General features: G+C 40.1%; 2 protein-coding genes across 2 annotated transcripts in view; both read right to left on the bottom strand.

Annotated features, from left to right (window-relative positions):
- lig1 (ligase I, DNA, ATP-dependent) overlaps positions 1-3,112 on the bottom strand; it is a 74,417-nt gene extending 71,305 nt beyond the window's left edge. Inside the window, exons 1-2 of the mRNA XM_023964901.2 lie at positions 2,919-3,112; positions 2,371-2,439 (exon numbers count right to left, since the gene is read on the bottom strand). Of these exons, the coding sequence (XP_023820669.1) occupies positions 2,371-2,439; positions 2,919-2,935 (86 nt within the window). The 5' untranslated portion in view covers positions 2,936-3,112. The remainder of the gene's footprint in view (positions 1-2,370; positions 2,440-2,918) is intronic.
- A 660-nt stretch (positions 3,113-3,772) lies between these two features.
- LOC101167236 (uncharacterized) lies at positions 3,773-15,262 on the bottom strand. The gene is made up of 6 exons (XM_078934211.1): positions 15,142-15,262; positions 13,775-13,832; positions 8,873-9,104; positions 8,676-8,796; positions 5,920-6,004; positions 3,773-4,196 (listed from the first exon to the last, which is right to left on the bottom strand). The coding sequence occupies exons 2-6, from the start codon at positions 13,830-13,832 to the stop codon at positions 3,913-3,915; spliced, it is 780 nt and encodes a 259-aa protein (XP_078790337.1). The 5' UTR covers positions 15,142-15,262; the 3' UTR covers positions 3,773-3,912.
- Between the last annotated feature and the right edge of the window lie 10,837 nt (positions 15,263-26,099).

Below are 26,099 nucleotides of genomic sequence, written 5' to 3'. Positions count from 1 at the left end.
GACTAAACTTGGATGGTAGATGTCTTTGTTTTATTTTAAAAGCCGTTTGAGGAACATCAGCACCAAAACACCTGAGACATTTACTGCATTTGATTGGGAAAAGTTTGCATTAAACGTTAATGTCAGCAACATTTCTACATGTGTTTTTTTTAGTTAGACTACAAATTTCTCCACTTTAAGTAAAGAAAAAAGGAAGATTCAATAAACCTTTGTGACTTTCATAGTATAAATCGGGTTTTGTCTGTGATTTTAGGTGAAGTCGGTTAAAAAAATTCTACAATAGAACAGCAACAACAAAAAGTCACACAGGTAAGGTTGTACTGAGAAAATGATCCCAACAAAAGAGAAGGCTAACAAGGTGGATATGTAAAGGTTAAAAATAGACCAAAACAGCCAATTGTACTCCTAAAGGTTAAAGTAAACTTCCTCCTAAAGTTAAGGATGCTCCTCTTATTTTTTTGTATTTGGATGGAGGTTAAGACAGTGAACAGTGAGGTGGGATTTTAACCCCACGGCACTGGCTAAAACGCCTCATTGCACAGATTCTATCTGCAAACAGCAGAAGCAAGTAACCTGTTATACACACAGCTTTACCTGGAACTCACTTCATCATCACTAAGAATAAAAGTCAGATCCAGAAATGCTTTTTCATTTTCAAAATAAAGCTGCATTTGTTGACTCAAAATGAAAAATCAATCCTTCAAAATGCTTTTTCATTTCTACTTAAAAACCGCTCATTCTGTGTCATAATTAAAACTAAAATGCAAAGAGAGGATTGCATTTTCATTTTCACATCCACCCTGCGAACATTGTCACATTATTCAATTTGTCTTAGCATTTCCAGGGGGGAGGCGGGGCGATGACGTCAGTGCGTGTTGGTTCAACCAGCAAACACCAAAAGTTTAGCCTGGTGAAATCTACTAGAGCTGTTCATGGGGCTGCAGCTGTCATTCAACAGCAAAAATAGTGGGAAGCTGCAGGAGACGATCTTCTAAATGTGCTTTTATTACAGTTATGATTATTATTAAGGGCCTGTTGCTCGCTCATATTTTTAAATCTGTGCAGTCAGTGCTTTTTTCTTGGTTGCAGGGACCTGGAAGACGGGTTAGCATTAGGCTAATATGTGCTAAAAACATTACCGTGGAGGAACTCCAAACTCTGAAAGAGGACAGACAGAGACAGCACTGACACCATCGCCCCGCCTCCCCCCTGGAAATGCTGACTGGAAATGAATAATATGACAATGTTTGCAGGGTGGATGTGAAAATGAAAATGCAATCCTCTCTTTGCATTTTAGTTTTAATTATGACACAGAATGAGCGGTTTTTAAGTAGAAATGAAAAAGCATTTTGAAGGATTGATTTTTTATTTTCATTTTGAGTCATTTGATGCAGCTGCATTTAGTAAAATGAAAAAGCATTTCTGTGAATCCATTTTAATTGTCAAATTATACATTTCTAAATGAATTTTACCAGAGAACTTTTTGAAAATGAAATGTCAAATTTATTATCATTTTAATTAAGTGACAGAATAAGCAGTGTTGAAGAAGAAAAAGTAGCTTGGCAGATTTCTTTTTAATTTTGAGTCAACAAATGCAGCTTCATTTTGAAAATGAAAAAGCATTTCTTGTATAGACTTTTATTTTTAGTTATGCTACACAAATGCTTCCATACTAATTGACACACACTGACGGCAGCAGTGAAGATGAGATTCAAACCAAAGAAGAGATGAATAAGAAAGACGGATTTATCCAAAAGACGGTAATGATCAACCAAGTCCAATGATTTAGAGAGGTCCAAGAAGATGGTGGCTGTGCACAGGTTATTACCATAGTGTGAATAAACGTTATTGGTAAATCTCATAAGAGCACTAGTTGTGTTAAAGTGTTTTCTGAATCCTGACTGGTGGAGAAAGGAGGTCATTTGAAGCAAGAACGTTGGATAAATGAGTAAAAATAGTTCTTTGAAAAACTTTAGAATCATTGTTGATCACTGAAATGGGACGATAGTTATTTAAGTTTTGGTCATGGAATGACTTTGGCGCATTTCCATGCAAGTGAAACACAAATAGATATTAGATTATATTAGATTAGATTAGATTAAAAAGATCAGCAAGTGGAGTCAGGATAAAGCAGAAGATGCTAATTTGATTAAAGTAGCCTCAATAAAAATACATTAATTTACAAAACTTTTATTCTTCAAAATAAATGACACTATTTTAGTTTGCTCTGTTTTCTTCTCATGATAACAATGTAATCATTTCCCATGCTTTGTTTAGTTTGCTTTACTACATGGAAACATTTTCATTTTTCAAATGTATTCATAGCAGAAGAGAAATGACGTCATCATGTTATTTCATAGGAAAACTTACTTTTTCACTGGCTCGTCGATCGCCTTCTTCTGAATGTCCTTATCTTTGCTCTTTGGCTGGAAAAATGATCTAATAGGGGAAAATAGTAAACATGTTATAAATGGATGACGTCACTTACCAGAGAAACGGCTAAGAGCTGCAACAAATGCTACTGAGTGTGACGTCCATGTAAACGTTAGCCAAAAAAAATGTACAGCTTCTCTGGCGTAATCAAGATAGTCCCGATTAACACACGATAAACGCTACAGGATAGTAGTTTTTTTTATAACGACAAACGTTCGTTTATAAGCCAAAAGGCAGAACTAATAACACATTCAAAGTATTTCCTGCAAAGGATAATCATGCTAGGGCTAGCTTAAAGTTAGTAAAGCATGCTAGCTCAATAAGGAAGCGCGTTCAATAAGAAATACCAAACTGTTTCACAAACTTCATTCAAGCACATTTTTATCTTAAAACATGTTGGTTCTCAGCCGAGAGCAGAAACATAAACACGCCTAGAAGTAGTTCACGGAGTTCAACAGAAGCAGACCATTTGCTTGTTTACTTACGCAATGCTTCGCTGCATGTTGTCTCTCAGAAATTCTTTCACTTGAACTTCACGATGAACAAAAACTACAAGTTAAGGTGTGGACAAACCCTAAATCCACACAAAAACACACAAACTCCCGCGCTACAGAATCACAAAACTCACTTGGAATATTCGGCGCCAAAATCACATTTTAATCAAAGATCAACAAAATATGAAGAGGTATTACTCCTCCACATACACATTATTCAGATTTTTCGTTGTGTAAATGATCTAATTTAAAGAATTACATTAAATCATCAATAAAACAGGCTCCCATTACTGTAACAGAACAAATTCTTAAATACATCAAATTCGTAAATTTGACAAAAATTATACACTTTGTGCGCGTGTCACACTATCCGACACGGGATTGTTGACACAAAAAGGTCACTAAAATAGTTTATAAAATATTAGCAGCTAAAAAAAAGTATTTTAAAAAAGAGAATACATGTGATGGTGTAGGATACTGAATAATATTGTAGGAAGCAAACATTTATTTTTAAAGTATAAAGAATTTATTTTAAAGAAAGAAAATCAGAGTGAGATGTCTTTTTTTGTTCAGCTTTTCCCGGCAAATGCTCTAAGGAAAAACTTTACCATATAAATTCTTACTGCCCTCTGGTGTCCCGGAGATGTAACTGCATGCAGCAGGCAGAGATGATCAGAGACGATAAAAAGAAATTCCTGCATCATTTATGCAGCTCCTGTCATGTTCACGACATTTAAACAAGGGCGGTGAATTATCAGACAAAATAGTTGGATAGTGTAAGCTGAGTGTGCAGTTTTATTTGGCCCACCCAAACACCCAAACAAGCACACAAATACACAACCTGCCTATGCATGTATGAATAAAATGGAGAATCTTTCAACTGAATAAATAGCTACAAAGATTGTACATTTGCAATCACAAACACAGAAGAAGAAGAATAAAAAAAAACATAAGTTTGAAAGATGTCCAGTTCCATAACTCCTTCTTATTCTTTCTCCTTTTCCACTCTCTGATCTTCCCTCTGATTTTCCGTCAGCTTATCTGCTCCAGACAGGCCCTGCTGGATGTGGGGGCTCACGTCCCACCCTGTAGCGCCCCTCGGAGGCCACAAGTTAGCAATAAAGTTCGATTCCCGTGGCTCATCCCGGCTGACCCCTGGGCGCGCAGACGAGGAGATGAAGGGAAACGTGCCGTGGAGGGCTCGAGGAGCTGCGATCGGTTTGGGAAGGGGGCACGGGAGTAAGAAGGGGTGAGGCAGAGGCTGGACAGCTGTAAGAGGGCAGAATGGGGGGGAAAAAATCAATAGCTCAAAGGGCAATTGTTCATTGCACCCCTAAAAGAAGCTGCCAGCTACCACAGAGGTGTCAGGGGGAGGCAGAGACGATAATTATGTTGAATCTCTTTTTTCACAAAGCAGATCAAAAAATAGCTCAGTCAGAGTAAAATAAGTGATTCTTAAGGCAACAACTGACACAGGAAGTGTTTTAATGGATAATTGATTAAAAAATTAGAAAACAAAGATAGATTTCCTACGTTTATGCTCAGCCTTTAAAATTCTTGAAAAGTCCAGTTTATTTTGAGTTGATTTAAAGTCATAGAAACGTCATAAAACAGGTCTCTATTCTCCCTTCTGCTATTCATCTTGACGACACAGTCAGCTGGTGATTTAAATGTATTCTAATCAAAGAAAGACAACAGTAACGTCTGTAGTTTCAGGTTATTTTAGTCTTTCGTATCACTTCTTGCCACCGCTCTTCTGTTTTAGTATGAATAACATTTAGTTATAGAAGCAGAAACCAAAAGAAAACATTGTACTTTCCATATGTATGGGCGGTTCTGAACCACAAACAAGGCAGAAAAGTGACACAAATGTGAATAAGTACCACTTTGAAACTCAATTATTTCTTACTGCATTGACAACAGCTTCCCTGTCAGTCCAGCTTCCACATTTATGATATTTCTGGTGAACATAAAGGGCTCTATGTGCACAGATTTAGGCTAAACAGAATCCCATAAATGCACAGCATCTCCTTCTTCTTAATGATTAAAAACCTGTTTAATGTAAGGAATTTAAAGAGGCAGCACTCACACTGGCAAACATGTAAAACCTGTTTTTTATGGACATTCATAATATTTGTCAAAGTTGGAGGATGTTTTAACTTCTCTTTGCTAGTCTACACATTTCCAAGCTTTTCTCAAAATGATCACAGTCAATATTTTTTGCATCAATTACAGTTAGGATCTAGAAATGAGGAAATTAATACGAATACGAGTCCAAATCCTTTTGCTCCAGATTCTTGACTACAAAAAAACATGATTTAGGACAAAAAAACAAAACTCCTCAAACTTCACTGTAATTTTATGTTTAATTTTAAGGATGTAGTTTTGAAATTCAATAAAGCTAGACTAGCAGTCATTGTTATTGATTTGGAGACAAAAAATCAGATTTATGTTCTCATAACAAGTGTTAGTTTTAGATTTTATAAGGATTTATTAAGGTTTGGCCAACTTGTACGAAGATAGTTTTTCCATTTTGTTTTTAAAATGAGTCATTTCAAATTATTACACTGTTATTAAAATGAACAACAAATAATAAAAACTCAACACACCCCATTGGTTTACACATAACAAGATAAATATAATTTATTTTCTGTATTATTTTAATTTGAAAACGACATTTTACCAGTGTACATGTTTGGATTACTATGAAAGAAAAGTATCCAAATATAATAAATGCTGCATTTGTGAACTGGACTGATGCTTTTGAAACGTCATTCAAAGACATTTCTTCCTATTAATTCAAGAAAACTGTACATTTTCAATCATTTTTGACACAAGAGAGAGAGACACAAGAGATTGGACTTTTTCAGATCAATCACACAACATTCCATCTGCATTGGGTGAAAAATAAAAGTGAAGAATGAATTTAGGTGAACTGCGTTGACTGGAAGCTGTGTCTGCTGCTGGGGGGGGGGGGGGGGGGTAGTCTTACCTCGGTCCTCTGCTGACCCTCCACAGAGAGGAAGGCTGCTCTCAGCCGGGATGAAAGGGAAGGGAAGCAGGGCGCCGTGGACCAGCTGGAGGAGGAAATGAAAAACATTCAGATCCACACACTGATCAGATCCACACACTGTGATCAGATCCACACACTGATCAGATCCACACACTGATCAGATCCACACACTGTGATCAGATCCACACACTGATCAGATCCACACACTGATCAGATCCACACACTGATCAGATCCACACACTGATCAGATCCACACACTGTGATCAGATCCACACACTGTGATCAGATCCACACACTGATCAGATCCACACACTGTGATCAGATCCACACACTGATCAGATCCACACACTGTGATCAGATCCACACACTGATCAGATCCACACACTGTGATCAGATCCACACACTGATCAGATCCACACACTGATCAGATCCACACACTGATCAGATCCACACACTGATCAGATCCACACACTGTGATCAGATCCACACACTGTGATCAGATCCACACACTGTGATCAGATCCACACACTGATCAGATCCACACACTGATCAGATCCACACACTGTGATCAGATCCACACACTGTGATCAGATCCACACACTGTGATCAGATCCACACACTGATCAGATCCACACACTGTGATCAGATCCACACACTGATCAGATCCACACACTGTGATCAGATCCACACACTGATCAGATCCACACACTGTGATCAGATCCACACACTGTGATCAGATCCACACACTGATCAGATCCACACACTGATCAGATCCACACACTGATCAGATCCACACACTGATCAGATCCACACACTGTGATCAGATCCACACACTGATCAGATCCACACACTGTGATCAGATCCACACACTGTGATCAGATCCACACACTGATCAGATCCACACACTGTGATCAGATCCACACACTGATCAGATCCACACACTGTGATCAGATCCACACACTGATCAGATCCACACACTGTGATCAGATCCACACACTGATCAGATCCACACACTGTGATCAGATCCACACACTGATCAGATCCACACACTGATCAGATCCACACACTGATCAGATCCACACACTGATCAGATCCACACACTGTGATCAGATGCACACACTGATCAGATCCACACACTGATCAGATCCACACACTGTGATCAGATCCACACACTGTGATCAGATCCACACACTGATCAGATCCACACACTGTGATCAGATCCACACACTGATCAGATCCTGGAACTGTCCGGTAAAGCTCTGAGGACGTCTGATGCCTTCAATGTCAGCAAAAAAAAACTGGCTCTAAATGTCAAGCATATGATGGAGACATGAGGAAAATGCACAGAAACAACATTCTGAAAGAAACGCTGCTCTCTAAAAGGGATTTAAACCACTGCAGAACTGTTGAGAAGAGAAGTTAAAGAATGAAAAAAAGTATGATGGGTTACAAAATATTCATTTAAAATGTGAGCAGAAAAAAATCTCTTTCAGCTGAGAATGCTGAGCGACTCACTGCTTTGTGAAATTCTGTGTCTATTTTAAGGTACAGTTTCAAAATAATGTTTCTCAGGGTGTTGACGCTCAACGGCTTGTTGTCAATCTGTTGTGTGACTTTTTTTATTTGATCAAAACAGCCAGAGATGCTGGATAAATGCTGAGCGCCGATGCCAGCGTTGAATAGCCGTCGCTTTCAAGCTGATGGCCAGCACAGAAACTCCTTACTGCCTTCTGTTGAAATCTAAACGACCTCAGAATTATTTCTGAAAAGTCTGTTTACAACAGCTCAGGTTTAAAGGAAAGAACACAAGCAGGAAGCTGAACGCTGGAACTTCCTGTTTGAGCATCTTAGGACGTCCTGAGGTTGAAGTCTGCTTCAGATTTAGAAAAATCTTCTTTGAAGTGAAGGATGCACGTCCCTCAGGCAAAGAGGACGGACCTGCCGGGACTCTGTGGCTCTCGCTGGGTTCTGGTCAGTAAGAAACTGGACCAAACGCTTCTTTTAGTGTTAACGGTTGCTGACCCCTGACCTCTGCCTTACACAATGTCTGGGTGTCATCCGTGACAGCGCCCACATAAATAGCATCAGACGCTCCGCCTACTTTCACGTTCTTAATATCCACCATCTCCGTCACCCACCACTCCACTAGCCCGGTTACCTCCTGCCCCCCACCCCCCGCTCCACTGCCCCCCCTGTGCTCAGCCCGGTGACCACAGACATCATTTGCTTACGCGGAGCAGCCGGCTGGTTCTGTGTTGCGCTCCAAAGCCTCATCTGGAGCGCCACACCATCTATGAGTGACATAACAGCCAGGGCAGTCATGACCCACAATCGTATAAACCGTTTACCTGCACCACGATCGGATCAACAATCGGCATAACCGAACTATCTCAATCGGAAGGAAACTTTGATCTAAAGGGGTGTGATCAGGGCAGATTATTCTGAACGGCGTGTTTACATGACGCATTTTTATTCTGATCACTTTTGTCCATGTAACTGCAGCTCCTGAGTGTCCTATTGATGTTACTAAAATGTCTCATTGACATTAAGATGTAGAGTCATAGAGTTGTTTTCTGTGCTGGATGATGGTCGTCAAGTCAGACAAATTTATCTGCAGTCAGAGAGGAAGTTTGGTCGTTTCAAACTCAGATGTGAGACTTGGTTTTTGAAAAGTCTCTACCCTTCCTTCAGCATCTGAAACCCTTTCAAGAGAAGTGAGAAAGCATGGAGGTGACCTGATGGAAGAGCGGTGCCGGGTATCCTGGGTAGTTGACTAGGATGAGTTTGCTGAAGTTGAACCTGTAGGTGAACCTTTTCCCTTTAGTCTTGTGCAGGATGCGTTTGTTGTAGTAATACCTGCAAGGAGAAGCTCAATGTTGACCACTTCCTGTTTGGCGTGCGCTGCATCTGTGCACCTGCTCCTGGTTGGTACCTGAGGGCCCGGCTGAGTTTGTCATAGTTCATATGCGGTTTGCCTTTCCTCTCCCCCCACAACCTGGCCAGCTTCTCGGGGTCCCTGATCACAAACTCCCCCCATTCCCCTCCCCAGCCGATGGCGCCGCCCTCACCGCGACCGAGCAGCTCCAGCAGGAAGTGCCACAGCTGCACCTGCCTGGAGCCGGGGGACCAGGCGGGTTTGTAGGCCCAGTCTGGAAACAGCACTGCTGGGGGAGGAGAACAGGTCGTGAACCCAAAGGCCTTCAGGGAAAAACATTTGGCTGCAAGTAGCTTTTTATGTCACTAGATGTTACTGTAGAGCTCTTTTGTTCAAGTAAAACAACAAAACAATCCCAACAGTTACACAACACGGACTCACAAAGGCATGACAGGAAATGTCACACATGGCAGACATGACAGAATGTAACTTTTCTTGTGTGTTTTTTACTTTCAACAGTTGTGCGTGGCTGTGGTGTTGCACTGCTTTTGTGTGTGAGTAACTATAAACACAGTCAGTTTTCCTGTGAGACAAAGTTTAAAAAAGGAGAATGGAGGGAATATTGAGTTTTCAGGGAATGATGATATTTTTGGAGAAATCTGGACAACAATCTGATTTAGACTTTCCAAAGAATTCCCAAACCAAAGATGCTGATCACAGATGAATCCTGCCTGGCTTCAGCTCAGACTGAACAATGGGAACTCAAACTCCTGCAGGTTTCTCTGCTGTTTTGGAGTTTTTAAAACGATTCTCAATGTGTTCATTTTACATGTAGGTTTTTTCCGTTAAGAGCGAGGGTCCCCCCCTAACAGGCCACCAGCCTGTTGCAGGGCCACACATCCACACACACCCAAAACACACACACACATGCACACACACACACACGCACACATACACACTCAGCTGGGGACCGTTTAGAGAACTCTATGGAAACCCACACGTGCACAGAGAGAACATGCAAACTCCACATGGAAGGGTCTCAGCTGGGATTTGAACCAGGGCGAAACCGCTGCACCACCGTGCCGCCCGTTAAGAAGCCCTTCAGCTGAATCCACGGTCAAAGTAAATGTGAGCAGATCTGAACCCTTTTAGGATTATTGCTCATTACATTTTTTATTATTACATTTAAACTCTTAGGTATAAATTATATTTTATTATGTTTTTAAAACAGAATGAATGAGGCACTGACCAGTGAGCATTTTAAATGTTAATGCACGTGTGACAATAATACAGTGATAATACACCTATTCTATTCAATTCTATTCAATTCTATTCAATTCTATACAATTCTACTCAATTCTATTCAATTCTATTCAATTCTATTCAATTCAATTCAATTCAATTCTATTCTATTCTATTCTATTCTATTCTATTCTATTCTATTCTATTCTATTCTATTCTATTCTTCACATCAGCAACAATCGTTACTATGTTTAAGCAAAAATGACAATAAAACCCTAAAAAAATAAAAATAAAAAAACGTTTTCTAAATGTTTGTCATCAAATCTGAAATCTGAAGTGAAACAATCATTACAAAACTCAATTTACTGTCTAAAAATCTTGTTTTGTTTCCATACTATAATATATTATCATAGATGGATAGACTTTTTATTAATCCTGAAGGAAATTTCCAGTGGCCAGCTGCCAACACCTAAATAACACAAACATTTGAAAAACAACTGAAAACACAATAAACCAGTGACGTGCAGTCAGGAGAGGCAGGTGAGGCTGTGCCTCACCTGTCATTATGGGAAGAAAAGAGAAAAAATAAATTCAATTATTATATTTAATCAGTAATTTGTGCTCTGCAGTCATTTTCCATTTAAATTTACCATTTTTGGGGGTTTTTCTTTTCAAAATTGCTGAATTTCCGCATTTGCCGTTCAGATACTAAGAAGTGACGTGCGATGAGGCACCAGCCCGCTGAGTCTCACCTTGGATTGCGCAATACCTATGCAGTCAGACGGTACTGCTGTCTCTCTGTATGTCGGTTCAATCACTTGTACTATATGAGCTGAGTTTACATAATTTAGGAGATGTATATGATGTACAGTGTTTGTTTTTATAAATAACTGTATGTGAGGGACGTGTTTCTTGTGCTGAGCGCTAAACGCCGGCGAAAAAGCCGCTGGGTGAGGCCAGCAGTTCTCGTGCCTCATGTTAGGGGGCGCCGGTGAGCCCTGAGATTATGACGCTAAAAAACATCAGAATAAGTGACAGCAAGCGGCAAGTCATTTTCTTCAGAAGGAGCGGCGTATGGACTTTATTTACAAGTAAAGGTAAGACGATAATAACGTTTGTGCTTTTTCTATGCTGCAGTTTGTATATGAAAAAAAAAACACGTTGAAATTATATTTTAAACAAAACACGTTAACTGTTGTCAATCAAATGGTGAATAAGTTACTCAGTATGGTTCATATGTTTGTAAATCTGACTGATGACGTCAGTGCCTCACCAGCCATTAACCTCACCGCATGTCACTGCAATAAATTGAATAAAAGATAGAAGCAAATAAGAACATTTATCTAAAATCAAGTTTCCCAGAACTTCAGTCTAATCCAAAAATAAAGTAAAAGCTCTTAACTCAGAGTTTTGTGCAGTCTGATGGCTCGTGGGCCAAAAGACTCTCTAAGTCTGTGGTGGGGCAGCGTCAGGATAAAAGTCACTGAAGGCCTCATGCAGAGGGGGGGTCACATTGTCCATGATTGTTCAGCTCCTCCTCCACTGAGGCCAGCTTCAGTCCTCCTGATGGTCAGGTTTCTCTGGCTTGTACCAGCACACCACCGCGTCCAGCAGAACCCTTTCAATGACTGTTTGATGAAACACACCGAGGAGCTCGGTGGAGACGGGAAAAGATGCCAGCCTCCATCCTTTTTGTGGAGCAGGGTGGTGTTCTCATTCCAAACACCACTGCCAGGTCTTTAGAAGACGTGACCGTCTCCACCAGCTCACCGTCTGTGCACGTTGGCTGGCAGAGGGGGGGTCGTCTTCTGGTCCAGAGTTAGTTCTTTGGTTTTGTAGCTGGTTCTTGAGTCTGTCTGTCTATGTAGTATTTTTTGGTTTAGTATTTCTTTGACCTCAGGTTCATGTTCTTCTTTTTTTAAATAATCTTTTCTACGTTTTTATGGATTAAATGAACCAAAAGCGAGTGTTGGTCCTCCAACTGTCCTGCCTGTGGAAATCATTACTGCAGCTCATCTGAACGTAAAACTAGCTTTGATATTATTATATAATTAGCTCCTGCAAACATGTTAAAGAAATCATTTGAATTGAATACAGGAGTCATGTGATGCATAACAATTCTAAAACAGTAATACTGTAAAGTGAGGAATGACTTGAATTTCAATAACACTTTGTAATGTATCACAGTTCAGCACAACGCTGTTTTTTATGATTTCTCCTATATAAATCTGTGAAATGAAAATCATGATTGTACTGAATTACTCATAAATGTATTAAATGATAAAAAATCCTAAAATGATGTTCAATATTTTCAAAGAAAGATGTTTGATTTTCACGACGTTTTGGACAAACTTTACACACTCTAAATGAATATTTTTTTGTAAAAATATAGAGCAGAAATGCTGCAAGGAAATGTTCGTCAAAATGACAAGAAGCAACTAAACCATCTTCCTAAAAGACAGGAAGTGAAATTAAACAGAAAGTTAGAGGCTTTGAGAGAATAAAAGGGAACCGTAACGAAACATCTAAAAAACCATAAAGACAAACAAAATGACCGGATGATTGCAATAAACCTTTTTTGTTTTTTCCGGAAGAACAAAAATATGTTTTTGTATCACATAACCAAGTTAAGTCAAAAGTAAAAAAGTACTATTAGCTCCCAAAAAGTTATAAATAATGGATTAGATTTCTCTGTGCTTTTCCAGACGTTCACAATTCTTACATCGTCCATTCACTCCTCATTCATACTTGGTGATGGTAGCTACTGATGTACCACAGCTGTCCTGGGGCAGACTGACAGAGGTGTGGCTGCCAGTTGGCGCCTACGGCCCCTCTGACCATCACCAGGATCATTCACACACATTCACACACCAGTGGAGCCACACTGGAGGCAGGGAGGGTGGGGTGTCTTGCCCAAGGACTCAACGACAGTTGACTGGGGGGAGTGGGGATTGAACCACCGACCCTTCAATCATTGGACGACCTGCTCAACCGCCTGGGCCACTGCCGCCCAATATATTTAATTTATTTATTAATATATGTTTATGTTTAAAAAATAAATAAATAAATTATTTAGTTTATTTATTTTGGAATAACAACAAAATTGAAAAAATGAGACGTTAAAGCTTTATGTCACACATCCTTTGTGTTTATAAAGGATTAAGGAAAAGCAAAACTTCCTTTAGCCTGAAAATCCTATCACTTTGACTAATCAAGTTTAATTGACCTTTGACCTTATAGTCATCTCTGTACTGCTTCCATCATCCACATCACCTTCCACGTTCTTCGTCTTTTCGACTTGAAAACAGAACAGAAAGCTGTGACGCAAACATGATCAGACTTTTCTTTTTGTCGTCTTTCATGTTTTTCCTTTTAATGAAACACTTCACGGTTAGTTTAATCAAAAAAATGACTAATACTTGCAAACTTCCATTTGTAAAAATTAGTGACCAAAATGACGTTTAACGTTTCGCCAAACTTTTACCCAAGAAGGTTTTGTCTTTTTCCGTGCTGAAACTGCAGACCTGAGCTGTAAAGTAGGAGTTTGTTTGCTCCTGAACGAGCCCACATGGACCGGTGATTATCCACCAAGGCATCCAGACTGCACTGCGGTTATGACGGCTCGGATTTTTACTATTCATTCTCTGTCGTCACTGCCGATAAACGCAGATTTTTACAGAGACACGGAAGCTCTCCCACTCAAAAGCATCATCTTACTTCTGCTCCAGCAAGGGGATGGAAAGTGTCCGGGTGGAGAGCTGCAGCTACACTGCATCTGCCGCAGAGCAAAACAAAAACAGTCAAATGAGAAAAAGGATTTCCATCTGCACGTTCATGCGGGGGGAGAAGGAGAACAGTAAGCAGGTCATGAGGTGTTAAATTAGCTGCAGTGCATGGATGTACCAGACGGCAGCCGCCTCCCTCCATCATCATCTTCACAGAATCCCTGAAGAGCAGCAGTGGAGCGAAAATAAAATGTTGATGAAGACTTTTTATTGGTTATGTCATCTAACGACATTTGACTGTAAAGAGGATTGAAAAAGTCTCATTTTTCTGCAGCCTTTCAAGCATCTTCCTCTCCGGTGAAAAACTAAAAACTCAACTCCTCACCGTCATGTTTCCTTGTTATTTTAAGGAATCAAAGACAAAATGTACATTTTTAAAGCATAAAAAACTTTTACACTTTCAAATCTGAAGTATTTTGATTAACAAAATCAGGATTTGTCTAATAGTTGGGCTTCTCACCTCAGTGTTTATGCATCATTCTGGGTTTGACAGTTATAAAGCGGGCCTTGCGGGAACAGAGGGCTCAGAATTTCATATTAAAGCTTTTTATTTGCATAAGTTTAGGCTTTAAAAAACTAACATCTTGTCAGATCAATGAGGCGGTTGTGCACAGCTCAATAATTAATAATTAAATGTGAATTATGAATGATAATGCTAACTAAAAAATAAATCTGAGGACAAATGTTAGGTGAAAAAGTACCTGGTAAAAGACACAAATGTCTTTCCTCCATATTTGTGTGAGTTGAAAAAAAACCTCCCATTATTGTTCAGTCATGAATTCATTTGTGGGAACGTAATCACCATCTTAATTGCACATTTAAAAGCAATGTTTAAGGGGAAAAGACTCCAATTTAGACCATTTAGTCACAGATTTGCAATCAAATCTCTCAATTTAAATTCAGAATGAATCCGGTTGTTAAATGTTTTATCATTCTGTATTTGTTCTTGTGTGCAGCTGATCTCTGCAGGTGATTTACTGACCGACAACGAGACATGAAACCTATCGCCTTTTTATTTTAAAAGGCTTTCTTTAACGATTTTGAGGGGAAAAACTGCATGCTCAAAACAAAAGCCATTTTATTTTTACGATAAAGTCTGTTTTCACATGATGGGGAAAAGTTCTAAATAATAACTGCAAAGTGCTAAAACACGCAGATGGAATTCCACAGTCCCTTTGTGTGAACTAACCCTAAAAGCAAGTGCAAAGCGTGGACTTTTTTCCTTTCCTAACCATTTCCTCCTTAAATAACCAGGTGAACAGAGCAGAGCTGTGAAAATCCTCCAACTGATATTCTTACCTTGACTGAAGAAGAAGAGGATGAGCCTTCGTCAGAAGACCAACAATGATGACTTTGTCCTCCGGCCAACTTCAGGTCTGGGAGGACTGAAGGATGGATGGGCCGAATCTTAAACCCTCTATCTCATCTGCCCCCCTCCCCCCCGCCATCACCACCACCACACACACACACACACACACACACACACGCACACACACGCACCCACACACACACACACACACACACACACACACACACACACAAATACCCTTTGCCCCCCTTCGGCTCTCCTTCTCTCTCAAAAGCCTGGGAATTAAAGGACCAGATACAAAAAGCGTGAGTGTTTTTTTGTGAAGACACTAAAAAACATGAAAAAGAAAAAAAAAACAAGTTAAAAAAACAAAATTTTCTCCAGAAAAAACAAAAAACGCTTCTTTGGAAACAGAAATTCAAACAAAACTCAGAAAATAAACAAGGAAACTTTAACAGATATCTAAGGCTTTTAAAGAAAATTCTTTCTTTATCGAGGAATTATCAAATGATCCCTGAGGCCCCATATGCATGATTGTTTTTTGATAAATTATCCAAGAGTTTTAACATTAAAATCAAGTATTTTATTAACAATTCAGATCATTTATCCTAACAGACCCAGCCGACTTATTTAATACACAAATGTAGCTGTCCTAACTCTGTTTAGCTGATAAATTGATCATTTTGGGTTTCAATAAAACAAGAACAGCTGATTTTACTGCAGGTGAAGCAGCACTGAAACAAGGTTTGATGAAGGAAAGAATGCTTCCTCCCTGTTAGATTAAACTCTGCAGTGAACTCCGGAGCGCACAAGTCACTGTCCTGCAGCGGCTTTACCTGCAGCGCCGCTGACTTTGGTCAAGGTCATCAGGACGCCCCAGCGTCTGCTGCAGGAGGAGGGAGGGGGGACATGTTTTGGTTAGGTGAATATCCTACCAGTGCTCCCCCCGGCCTCCACACGGCATCTGTGTTCTGTGAGGAGAAGCATCGCAGAGTCCAGCTCTGGAGACGCAGACCGGCACCAGTTCAGAACCGTCTCTGTTGGGAAAGAAAATGGAACAAAAAGAGGAAACAACTCAAACTAAAACAGTCATCAACAAAACTTTTTCATCCAATTATTAAAAATATATATTTTTGCCATTTTGATTTACTCAGATAAACTTTCAAAATATTTAAACAAAAACTTGGTTAACAAGAAAAGCAAAATGTTGATGTTAGTTTGTAAAGTTGATTCTAAATATGAGGAAAAATGTTCAAGCTTTTCTCATGAATTTAGCAGAAAATGTTCATAAATTACGTATCATTGCTTTTAGCTTTCAATTACACAATTATGACAAAAGAAACGTTTTAAAAATATAAATATTATTAAACCAGGCAGAGTGAAATGTGCCTTTTTACCTTTGATTCTTTCAAATCTGATTCTGAAACAGCTTTATCTGTCATGGTCACATTGGAAAAAGAACAAGTAGCTCTTTGATGTCAAATAAAAAATTTAAATGAGAGCTGACAAAGAAGCCATTCAGGTTGTTCTTGAACTAATATTACAGAAATAATTACTATTGGGTATACTTTATCATGCCTGAAAATCAGTTCAATGGCAGTAAATGGCAAAGAAAAGGTGTTTTTATTTGCATTTTGATAGATAAATGCGAGAAAACAGCTTGACACTTGTACATAAAAAAGAAATGAGCAGGTTTCTTTACTGCAGAAAGTAGATGTATTAATGTGATGTGACCTGAAAAACCAAAACATGAAAGCATTTGCTCTACGCACAGTAAGTTTCTCATTCTAAAAGAAAAAATGCATTCACAACGGGAGTCCAAACGTCTGCGTTTTCCAATTGAATTAGGCAAGAAGCATGAAATAAATTAATCCCACATTACTTAACCCAAACAAAGTGTTGGGCTGCTGCTGGATTATCCATGATTTAGTTTGGCCCTGCAGCTGAGAAGAGATGTAAAGAGAAGCTCTCATCAGCAATCCACTTAGGCTTCTTATGATGCACATGTATCTCCATGCATTCCCCGCACAAACACACTCACACACTTATCGCCCCTCAGATGTGGTAACTGACACCGGAGGCTTTTAATTCCAGTGTAAATACAAATACTCTCCCAGACAGTTATCAATTATGCATGCCGCTAATTGAGTTAAATGTTCTGCTTTTAGCAGCCCAGGGACCTTGAGTCACAAAGAGAGCCTGAAACCAAATACACAAAAACGCACACTCATGTGCACATATATATATTTGTGAAGATATTACTAAAATGCTTCTCTGACTGGAACTTCAAAAGAGCAGAGCAGGCATGAAGACAGAGGTGACATGAACGAGCGATGAGTTTCCGTTAGTTTAAGTCAGCTGTGTTAGAGTTGGGGCAATTGTTGTTTCAAACCACCACATGTTGCAGCAACATTTTTAAAGACCCACTCTGATAAACTTTTGTGCCAGGTGGATCAGAATAGGGCAGAGCAGGGAGTTCGTGGCCCCACCTGCGAATTTCCAACGTCACAAATACCGTAAACTCAATTTCAAGCGGCATTTTTTTCTTCTGCTCCTGATTCACAATGATTTGAATGAAAAAAATACCCAGAAGGGAAATTTTAAGCTTAATTTTCTTAATAAATGTCTTCCATCCTCAAAAAATACGACAAGAACTTGTTTCCAACACCCAAAACACAATTTTCATCTGAGTGGGTCTTAGAATTTCTGATAAATATCTAAATTGATTTGAGTTTCAACATAAATCTATGGATGTAAAAATGTGTGCATATGATTATATATACAGTATATCTATATATATATATTCAGACCTATGCAGACCAGCAGTGGGGGCAGAGCGTCACCTTGGTATATCCCATATTTGATGGATACTTGTGGAGGCGACTGTGCCGTTGACTTCAAGGGTGGTTAGAGTCCTGTTGATGTTGTAGATCAGTGTTTTTCAACCAGTGTGCTGTGGGAGATGGTCAGGTGTGCTGTGGGAAATTACCCTCATTAACTGATCTAAAAACATTTACCCTCTCCAGGATATCAGCTCTGTGTTCATCCAAACATAAAACACAGAGTTGATAATAATATGAAAGATCGTAAAGTACTTCTTTGTGTTTATTTGATTCTATTAAAGGCATTGTGATAAGACTGATGGTACCGCGATTTAGCTGCAACCAAAGCTGTTTTAAGAAAAGTCCCGCCCCTTCAACTGTCTCCACCAATCATTCTTGGAGGCTTAGTCACACGTCATCAGTCTGACCAATCAGAAGTGGTTAAAGTCGTCACTTCCTTGTCCTGATTTAGCTCGTAAAGTCTCTCAGTTCCAACAAATATACCAGCTAAAGCTCGTCTTTAGCGGTGTAGCTTTCCACAAAATCCGGTGTCAGACCGTGGAACAAGTGAACAAAACAATGAAGCTCAGAGAAGAGAGTCTCTTTGCGTTCGGCGGCTGATTACACTACATCGCCCATGATGCATTGGTTTAAAGTGACAGCGTCTCAGCGCTTAATGAGTCTTCCTTTGACGTCTTGAAACCACAACGAACACACATCAAACAGTTTTTAAATCTCTTAACTTAAATTTTATTTCATCTTTTAGAAAAAACAGCTGCAGCTTCCAGCTTTTTCTGCCACAATTATCACAAACATGTATGAGATTGCAGAGGGGCTGTAGATCAATACAGACTAGGAGTTTCTCCTTTTTTTTTAACTTTTGGATGCTGGTGTGCCGCAGGATTTTTGACAAGGTTAAAGTGTGCCGTGGCTCTAAAAAGGTTGAAAAACACTGTTGCAGAGTTCCAAGCATTCAGTGATCCAAGTGTGTGGCATTGAGTCAAAGGCTTTCTTATTTTGGGTGTGACCATATAAATAACACCTTTAACTTCACTTTTCCTTTTTTTTCTGGAATTACATTGTATTTCTTACAGTGTGCAAACACTGAAGTTCCCTTTGTCTCGTAAAGGGCAGCTGCAGATCAGCGATCGTGTGCTGTTGATGGTCTGAGTCCCAGCTTTTTTAACTTACATGTTAGTTTTTTTCTTTGCAAATAAATGAATACCCAGAGAGCTAAAGTTTTGAGAAGCATAAAATCCCTAAAAGGATTTAGGACATAAATATAATGATAAATTAGTATTATCCTGGTATCTCCAACCTCAGCCTCCTTAACCCAACATCATCACTTAGCCTTTAAGTTCTTGCAGACTTTTTAGCAATCACGACTTTTCAAAATAGTCTTTCTTTGTCTTTGACTCTGAAACGGTTACTGAAATGAAAGGACACAATTGTTCTTGACCCGTTTTGACGTAATGGTTTTTAATTTAAATGTATTTCACCTTAATGCTTTAAATTTGGGTTTTTGAGCCGTCAAACTTTTAACCTCTGTTGAAAAAGCTTCATGTTTTGTTCCCGTTCTTCATCAGCTGACCCTGTTCTGTAAACCTGTTTAACGCCGGCGCTGAAGTGAAGGATGAGCCTGCAAACCCACACTTCCATGGCAACCGGGCCAATTGTATCCGATGATGAAGAATGCGTGCCATACCGCTGAAAGCTCTGCTGTGTCTCCCGCCTTTGACGGTTTGATGAGGCGAGGCCTGGTGAAAGTATCTTTTTTTTAAAGAAAAAAACAAAAAAAAGCTTCACTCTGGCCTGAGCACAGAAAATAAAATTGGTCTCAATAGTAACCAAAGAGGGACTAGAGAGAAAAGAGGTAAACAATAAACAGGGTTGATGCTTAAACGCATATTAAAACACACACACACACACACACAGCAAAGGAAGAGGCTTTGAGGTATGAATAAAAGCTGACAGTTTGGAAATTGAGCTCTGGATCTGATAAAGCCGCACCGGCAGCATCCAGAACCAAATGACAGAAAGAGATATTCAAAGAAAGGGCTGAACATCAAACTGAGCATCTTGTCACAGCAGCATTACTGTAAAGTTGTAATGTAAAAACAGAGATGTAAAGAGGAAAAAACGTCTCCGCCTCACATCTCTGCATGTGATATTAACCTCGTCCATCAGCAGCTGAAGATGAGCAGGAAGGAACAGAACAAATATCATGATGAAGGAATTCAGCCCGGGTCTAATAAGACCTCGCATCCTCACAGGGGCAATTTAGGTAACGGCTCACAAAAACAGGGCCTTGTTTTCCTCAGAGGGGGGCCATCCTTTCCCTTTCCTCCTCCACCTCAGCCATGGCCTTATGTCTGATCTGTGTGTTTGCGTGTGGACTGAGGATGAGGAGGATGAGAGACTGGAAGATGGTGAAGTAGAGGGGTTGGGGGGTTAGTCTAAATTTGATCCAGGCTAAAAGGACTGTTTGTTTTACAGCTGATGACCCCAGAGTTTAATCTGGCGCTTAGCCGCCTGCTCAATCTCTTCTTTTTCATCTCCTTGCATCCTCTCATCCTCCCGCCTCGCCCTTTCAGTCGCCTCATCCCCCTGTGGCCGGTCAGCCCCCCTGTGCACACCTCTCCCTCCATCCTGTCCTTCGTCTCTCCTCATCTTCTTCGCTGCGGCTCCAGCAGCAGCAGCAGTCTGAGATTGATTTAACTGGATGTGTTGTGTGGAAAATGATGGGGTTACATCATATTTAGGGGGGATGTGAGTGCATGGGGGGAAGAAGAGATGATTCCAAGAACTGAAATCTGCCCATGAACACACCATGTTTCTGTCTGTTCAAAACGCACACACACGTGTTTAAACGACATTTATCTGAGGTTCTGGAGAACAATAGAGAGAGTGTGTGTTTAACAGGATGATGAGGCTGCAGTAGATGAAGGTCATGCTTTGAGTCTTACGGGTCAAATCCTGTTAAAAGTAAGAAGGATGAAGGTTTTAGCGACTTTTTTGCTGTTGCTGCATTCACAGACAATTCGAAAGTGGAGCTCTGCTGTGTCTGTGCAGTTCACTCGGGTCACTTGTTGATTTCAGAAAACACAAATGCAAAAAATAAAAACAGGAGATGAAAGTGGAGCGTTATTCTTTCCCATCTGAGAGTCAGCATGGCTCCGATTTTCTTTAAGTCCACAGAAGCTCGGTTTTACCGTCAGTAGATTTTGTTGACCTTGTCTAAAGGCTCTCTGAGAATAGCTAATTGGACATTTCCTGGAATTAACTGTCAGCTAAGATGCAGCTGCGTTACCCGGAAGTTTAAAAGAGTAGTTTGACATTAAAATACAGCAGAGTCAATGTTATATTTAAGAGAACATCCAGAAATGTTCCACAGTGGTCCACAAAAAGTTAATTTCCATTCAAAAAATGAGACTTTCAGGTTACAGGAACATTTTGAACAAATCTACTGCAGAAGAAAACAATTATTTATTTTAACATTCTTAAATTAACCAAGAATGAGTAACAACCAGTTTTTCATTTATCGCAGCCAAAACGTCTGGACTTGCAAAGATGAGGAGAATAAAGATGATTTTATCCTGAAAATAAGCAGTTGTTTCCTTCTTAGTAATCCTTGCTGCTCCAGGAGGAACATATTTGACCAGTGTCCACTACAGATAAGATACTCCAAGCTTATAAGTAATTAAAAAAAGGAATAGTAGAACCACAGAATGTCTGGAATACCAAAAGAAGAGCCAAAATAAAAACCTATTAGAACAGAATTTACTGCAGGTGGTTTGATTTGAATTATTTGTTTATTTCAAGCATTAAATGTAAAAGAATAAAATAACAAAAATTAAAACGTTCAAATATGGCAAAGCTAGTTTATCAAGTCATAAATTGATAGGAAAATAAAAATAAATAAACCAAGATGAAAGAAGATGATGCCATCTTTTAGAAAGGATAACTACTCTTCATCATAGACGTTATACATGCACTTCACACACAAGCCGCATTTATCTGCAATATGGTGTGAAATTCAGTGAAAAGATCAGGAAATTGGGTTTTTGATGTGCGTTTCTGATGCAAAAAGAAGCAGCTAATTTAGCATTTGAAAGTTCAAATCAAAAGGCGTTAAACAGAGAAAAAACAATCTTCATCAGGCCTCCTTTCTCACATACTAAAATAAAGTGTATTTATTTGCGTTGGTGTGTATTTTCTCCTCCCATGCTCAGAGTCTGGTGTAATGCAGAGTCCTGTGCGACTGCGTCAGAGCTGTGACAGGAGTGTGATTTCCCCTGATAACTCTTGTGCCTCGTCTGAAGCGTTTGCTGCTGTGTTCTTCGGGACTGTGTGTCCAAGCGTTGAATGTGTGCTGCTCCATGTAGGCAGCTCTGCAGCTCTGAGCCTTGATCTGCCGAGGCCGGTTCCAAAGATTTTAGCTGGTCTTCCTTCACGGTCAGAGCTCGGCATCAGTTCATACGATAAGTTCTTCTAAAAAATGGTTTTGCCGAGAGCTCCACGGCCCAGAGGTCCAGAGCAGAGAAGGCCCGGCTCTCAGATCATCTCAAGCTCAAGAGGTTGGCCTGATTACAAATCAAGTCTAAAGATTTTGTGAAAAATTACTTTGTTTCAAATAGGAAACACCACAGACACGGGGTGTACTCTGCTTTAAATTGGTTACATGTTTTCTTAATTCTTTATTCATAATTTTTTTAATGGTATTTGTGTAAATGTATGTGTGAAAATCATTAAATGTGTGCAGCATTATGAGGGGCACTGGAAGGATAAAAATGAACCCAAAAATCTTAAAGTGCTGTTTAAAAGGAGGCAGAGGCTCACATGAACTATAACCGACAGATTTTCAGTTCACAGGCTCTGTGCTTCTCATTTCAGGTTCCAATGTTGTAAAATCATTCCTGTGTGTTATTTTTAAATTAAAATTACGCTACTTTTAAAAAACAAAAAAAAAACATGTGCGGTTTTCTAGCAGTTATTTAGAAATTCACCTCTGATTTGTGAGCAGGGCCGTAGGTGCAGAGTAAGTCCACCTCCACCTCCCATCATCCTTTTGTCTACACTCTCCCACTAGCTTACTGTCCCTCACGCCCCCATCCTAACATTACCAGTGGAGCAAAAAGGGCGAGCAATACCTGAGCTGTCCAGCCGTACAGTTTTGATACAGATTCCAGCTCAGACGGCAAAAACAAACATGGATCTGTTTGTCTGCCAGATGCATCAGGATGGAGCAGAACGGGGAGTTTGTGGCTCTGCATCACAAATACAGGCCATGCCCATTTTTTCATAACCATTTGAATTAAGAAATACTCAGAAATCCAATGTTATGCTGACTTTTCTTTACATATGTTTTCCATCATCAGAAAAATACTACTACATGTTAAAATCACCAAAAAACATCTTTAAGATATTCTTTGAGGTATTCTGGGTTTGATTTTGCCCTTCAAGAACATTTTCTTCTGCATTATAAGCTCAATGTTGAGTTAAAGTCCAATCTGGCTGATAAATATGTAAGCAAAATGCTGGATTCTGTTTGATCTTTCATTTAGTTTTAAGTCTTAAAGACAGCCAGTCTTCTTAGATTTTGTATTTTCACACAAATCAAACCCCATCTTGTTTTTCTTGATCTTATTTAAATTGGATATCAGGGATATTTTTTCCTCCCTGGTGCAATGTCTGACTTTAAAACCCACCAGGGTACTAATGTTATATCACATACTGTCAAAATTGTCTATAAAGTGACATTTCATCTTAAAAGTGGAACTCTTCTGCAGTGATTCAAGCCAAACGGCGCCACAGCAGCTGCAGAGGACAAACTCAGAGCAGCAGCGACCGTCATGACACAAGTTCGGAAGGAACGACATGACAATAACTTTACACAAGATGAGATTTCCTCTCTCCTGCCTGCCTAATGCCATTATTTGAGTGCCGTGTCAGCTGAATTGTTGCTGAAGTATCTCACAAGAGAAAACAATCAAGACAGCAGAAACGGCTCCCGTTCCCTGAGGAGGAAAAGCAGGATAATATCATGAATGAAAAATTATGTCAATAAAATTATAGCAGAATGCCTTCAAGGACTGGTGGGGGGGGGGGGGGGGGTGAATCCATGTGTTAAAGTGAGTGTGTTGATGCAGTGTGAAGGGAAAGGTTCAGGAATCGGTTTCTTTTGTCCCCCCCCCCCCCCATGCCTCCCTGGTCTGAGCGGCTCTCCGGGGATCTGTGGTTTCTGAAAGGTTCCTCAATGTCCTTAATCCCTCCATCTCTTTGTGTCCAGGCAAAAAATATATCCGCATGAAACTTTAGAGGCTGAAAGCAGCCAAACAGCAGGAAAACAAGCTTCTTTCAGGCACTTAAGGGGAAGGAAAAAACAGATGACAGACAGGCCTGATCGGCTTCTGCTGTGGAAGAAAAAAACTTTACATTTTTGCTTCAAGAATATGATTTCTACAGGTTAAGGAGGAAAGAGGAATAGTTTTCTTTACACTACTCAGTGAGTTAGGGATATTGTTTTTTACATGAGTGCTTTTCCGTATTTAATCTGAATTTGAATGAAACAATAAAATCCTAATAATGAACAAGGAGCAGGGGCGTAGCTACAGGGGAGCAAGAGGGGGCAGGTGCCCCACAGCAAAAAGCTCCCCCCCCCCACTTGCCCCCCAATTTTTTAGTCAATACTGGTATCATAATAATAGAACATTTTGAAAAAGGAAATTTTGATCCTTCCATTTGTAATGACCTCCCACTATTGTTTTCATTTACCCCCTTCCAAAGTAATCTGCCCCCCTCCCACCATCAACCAAATGTTCTAGATGCGCCACTGATGAAATTTTTTTTTTTTTTATCAGTTTGATACTTATTAACCTAAAAATAACAAAGATACCCAGAATCCCCAAAAACAAGCATTGATCCTGACAATAGTGAGTATTTCTACCATTTGCTGCAATCACAGCTCGACAACCATCTCTCCTGCTCCTAACCATCAACATGATGTTGTTCTGAGGCCTTCCACAAGTGCAATGTGGGGTTCTGGCAGGTCCGATCATCCAGTCTCTGCTCCACCTGGTCCCATCCAGAGCATGAATAGGACCAGGTGGACTTCAGGCTCTGAAGCACATGGCACCATGTGGTGGAGCATTATCATCCATAAACAGAAAGAAACAGTTCTATGATGTCTGTGAAGTAAGAACGTGCAGTGATGGACCATGTACAATAACCAAATCAGTTTGGCTCTGAACCAAACTGTTTCTCCTCCTCCACCAAAGTCAACTCTGGGACCATGTTGACCTTGGTGTATCGCTCACCTCGCCTTCTCCAACAACGCTGATGACCATGGCGTCAGTGGAAGGTGACCTGACACTCATCAGTGAACCGGACGGTGGACCATTGCTCCATTGTCCAAATCACATGGTCTTGTGTTCACTGCACACGCTCATGGTGGTGTCTTGGTGTCAGTCATCTGTCATTCCAGTCAAAGCGGTGGAGTCTGTTGTGAATGGTGTGTCTGGGAACCCTGGTACCCCTGACATCTGGTAAACGGGCCTGCAGCTGTGTGGCGTTTGCTAAACCATGTCTGAGGTCAAAGGTCCTTAAGTTCTGGTCATGGCTGTGGTCTGTCACTGGTGGGACTCCACTCCTGGGTCTGTCACTAACTCTGCCAGTAGTTCTGTGTCTTGATGGAAGTCTGATGATGACACGGAGACTCACCAAGTTCACCTGCAGCGTCCGACTGTCTACCACCAACCTGGAGACACTATGGCCAGGTGGAGCTGCTCGTCTTTTAAGCTAAGTCATGTGTTCATGGCTGTTTGAACGGTGAACGACTTACAGTCAAAGTCTGTAAACCCACAGAATGTTGACATTAATGCCACATTGAAAAGGTTTTTCTTTTAGAATTGTTTGGTTTTGCCTCCAATAAGTGAGACCCCTGAACACTAAATGAGGTGTGTCTGTCACCAGTGTACATTTACCTCCCAATTCAGAAAAATCTGAGGTGAAACAAACACTGGTGAACATTTTTCACCATATTTCTAATTTATCGTGAGAAGTTTAATTTTATAGGCAAACTGTAATGACAACTCAGTCCAAACTTTCTGTAAAGAAAAATCTAAGAT

This window comes from Oryzias latipes, chromosome 17, assembly GCF_053564925.1.
Source record: "Oryzias latipes strain Hd-rR chromosome 17, Olatipes_Hd-rR_3.1".
Classification (NCBI taxonomy): domain Eukaryota; kingdom Metazoa; phylum Chordata; class Actinopteri; order Beloniformes; family Adrianichthyidae; genus Oryzias; species Oryzias latipes.
The sequence above is the reverse complement of the archived record's forward strand: the minus strand, read 5'-3'. Positions and strand labels throughout refer to the sequence as shown.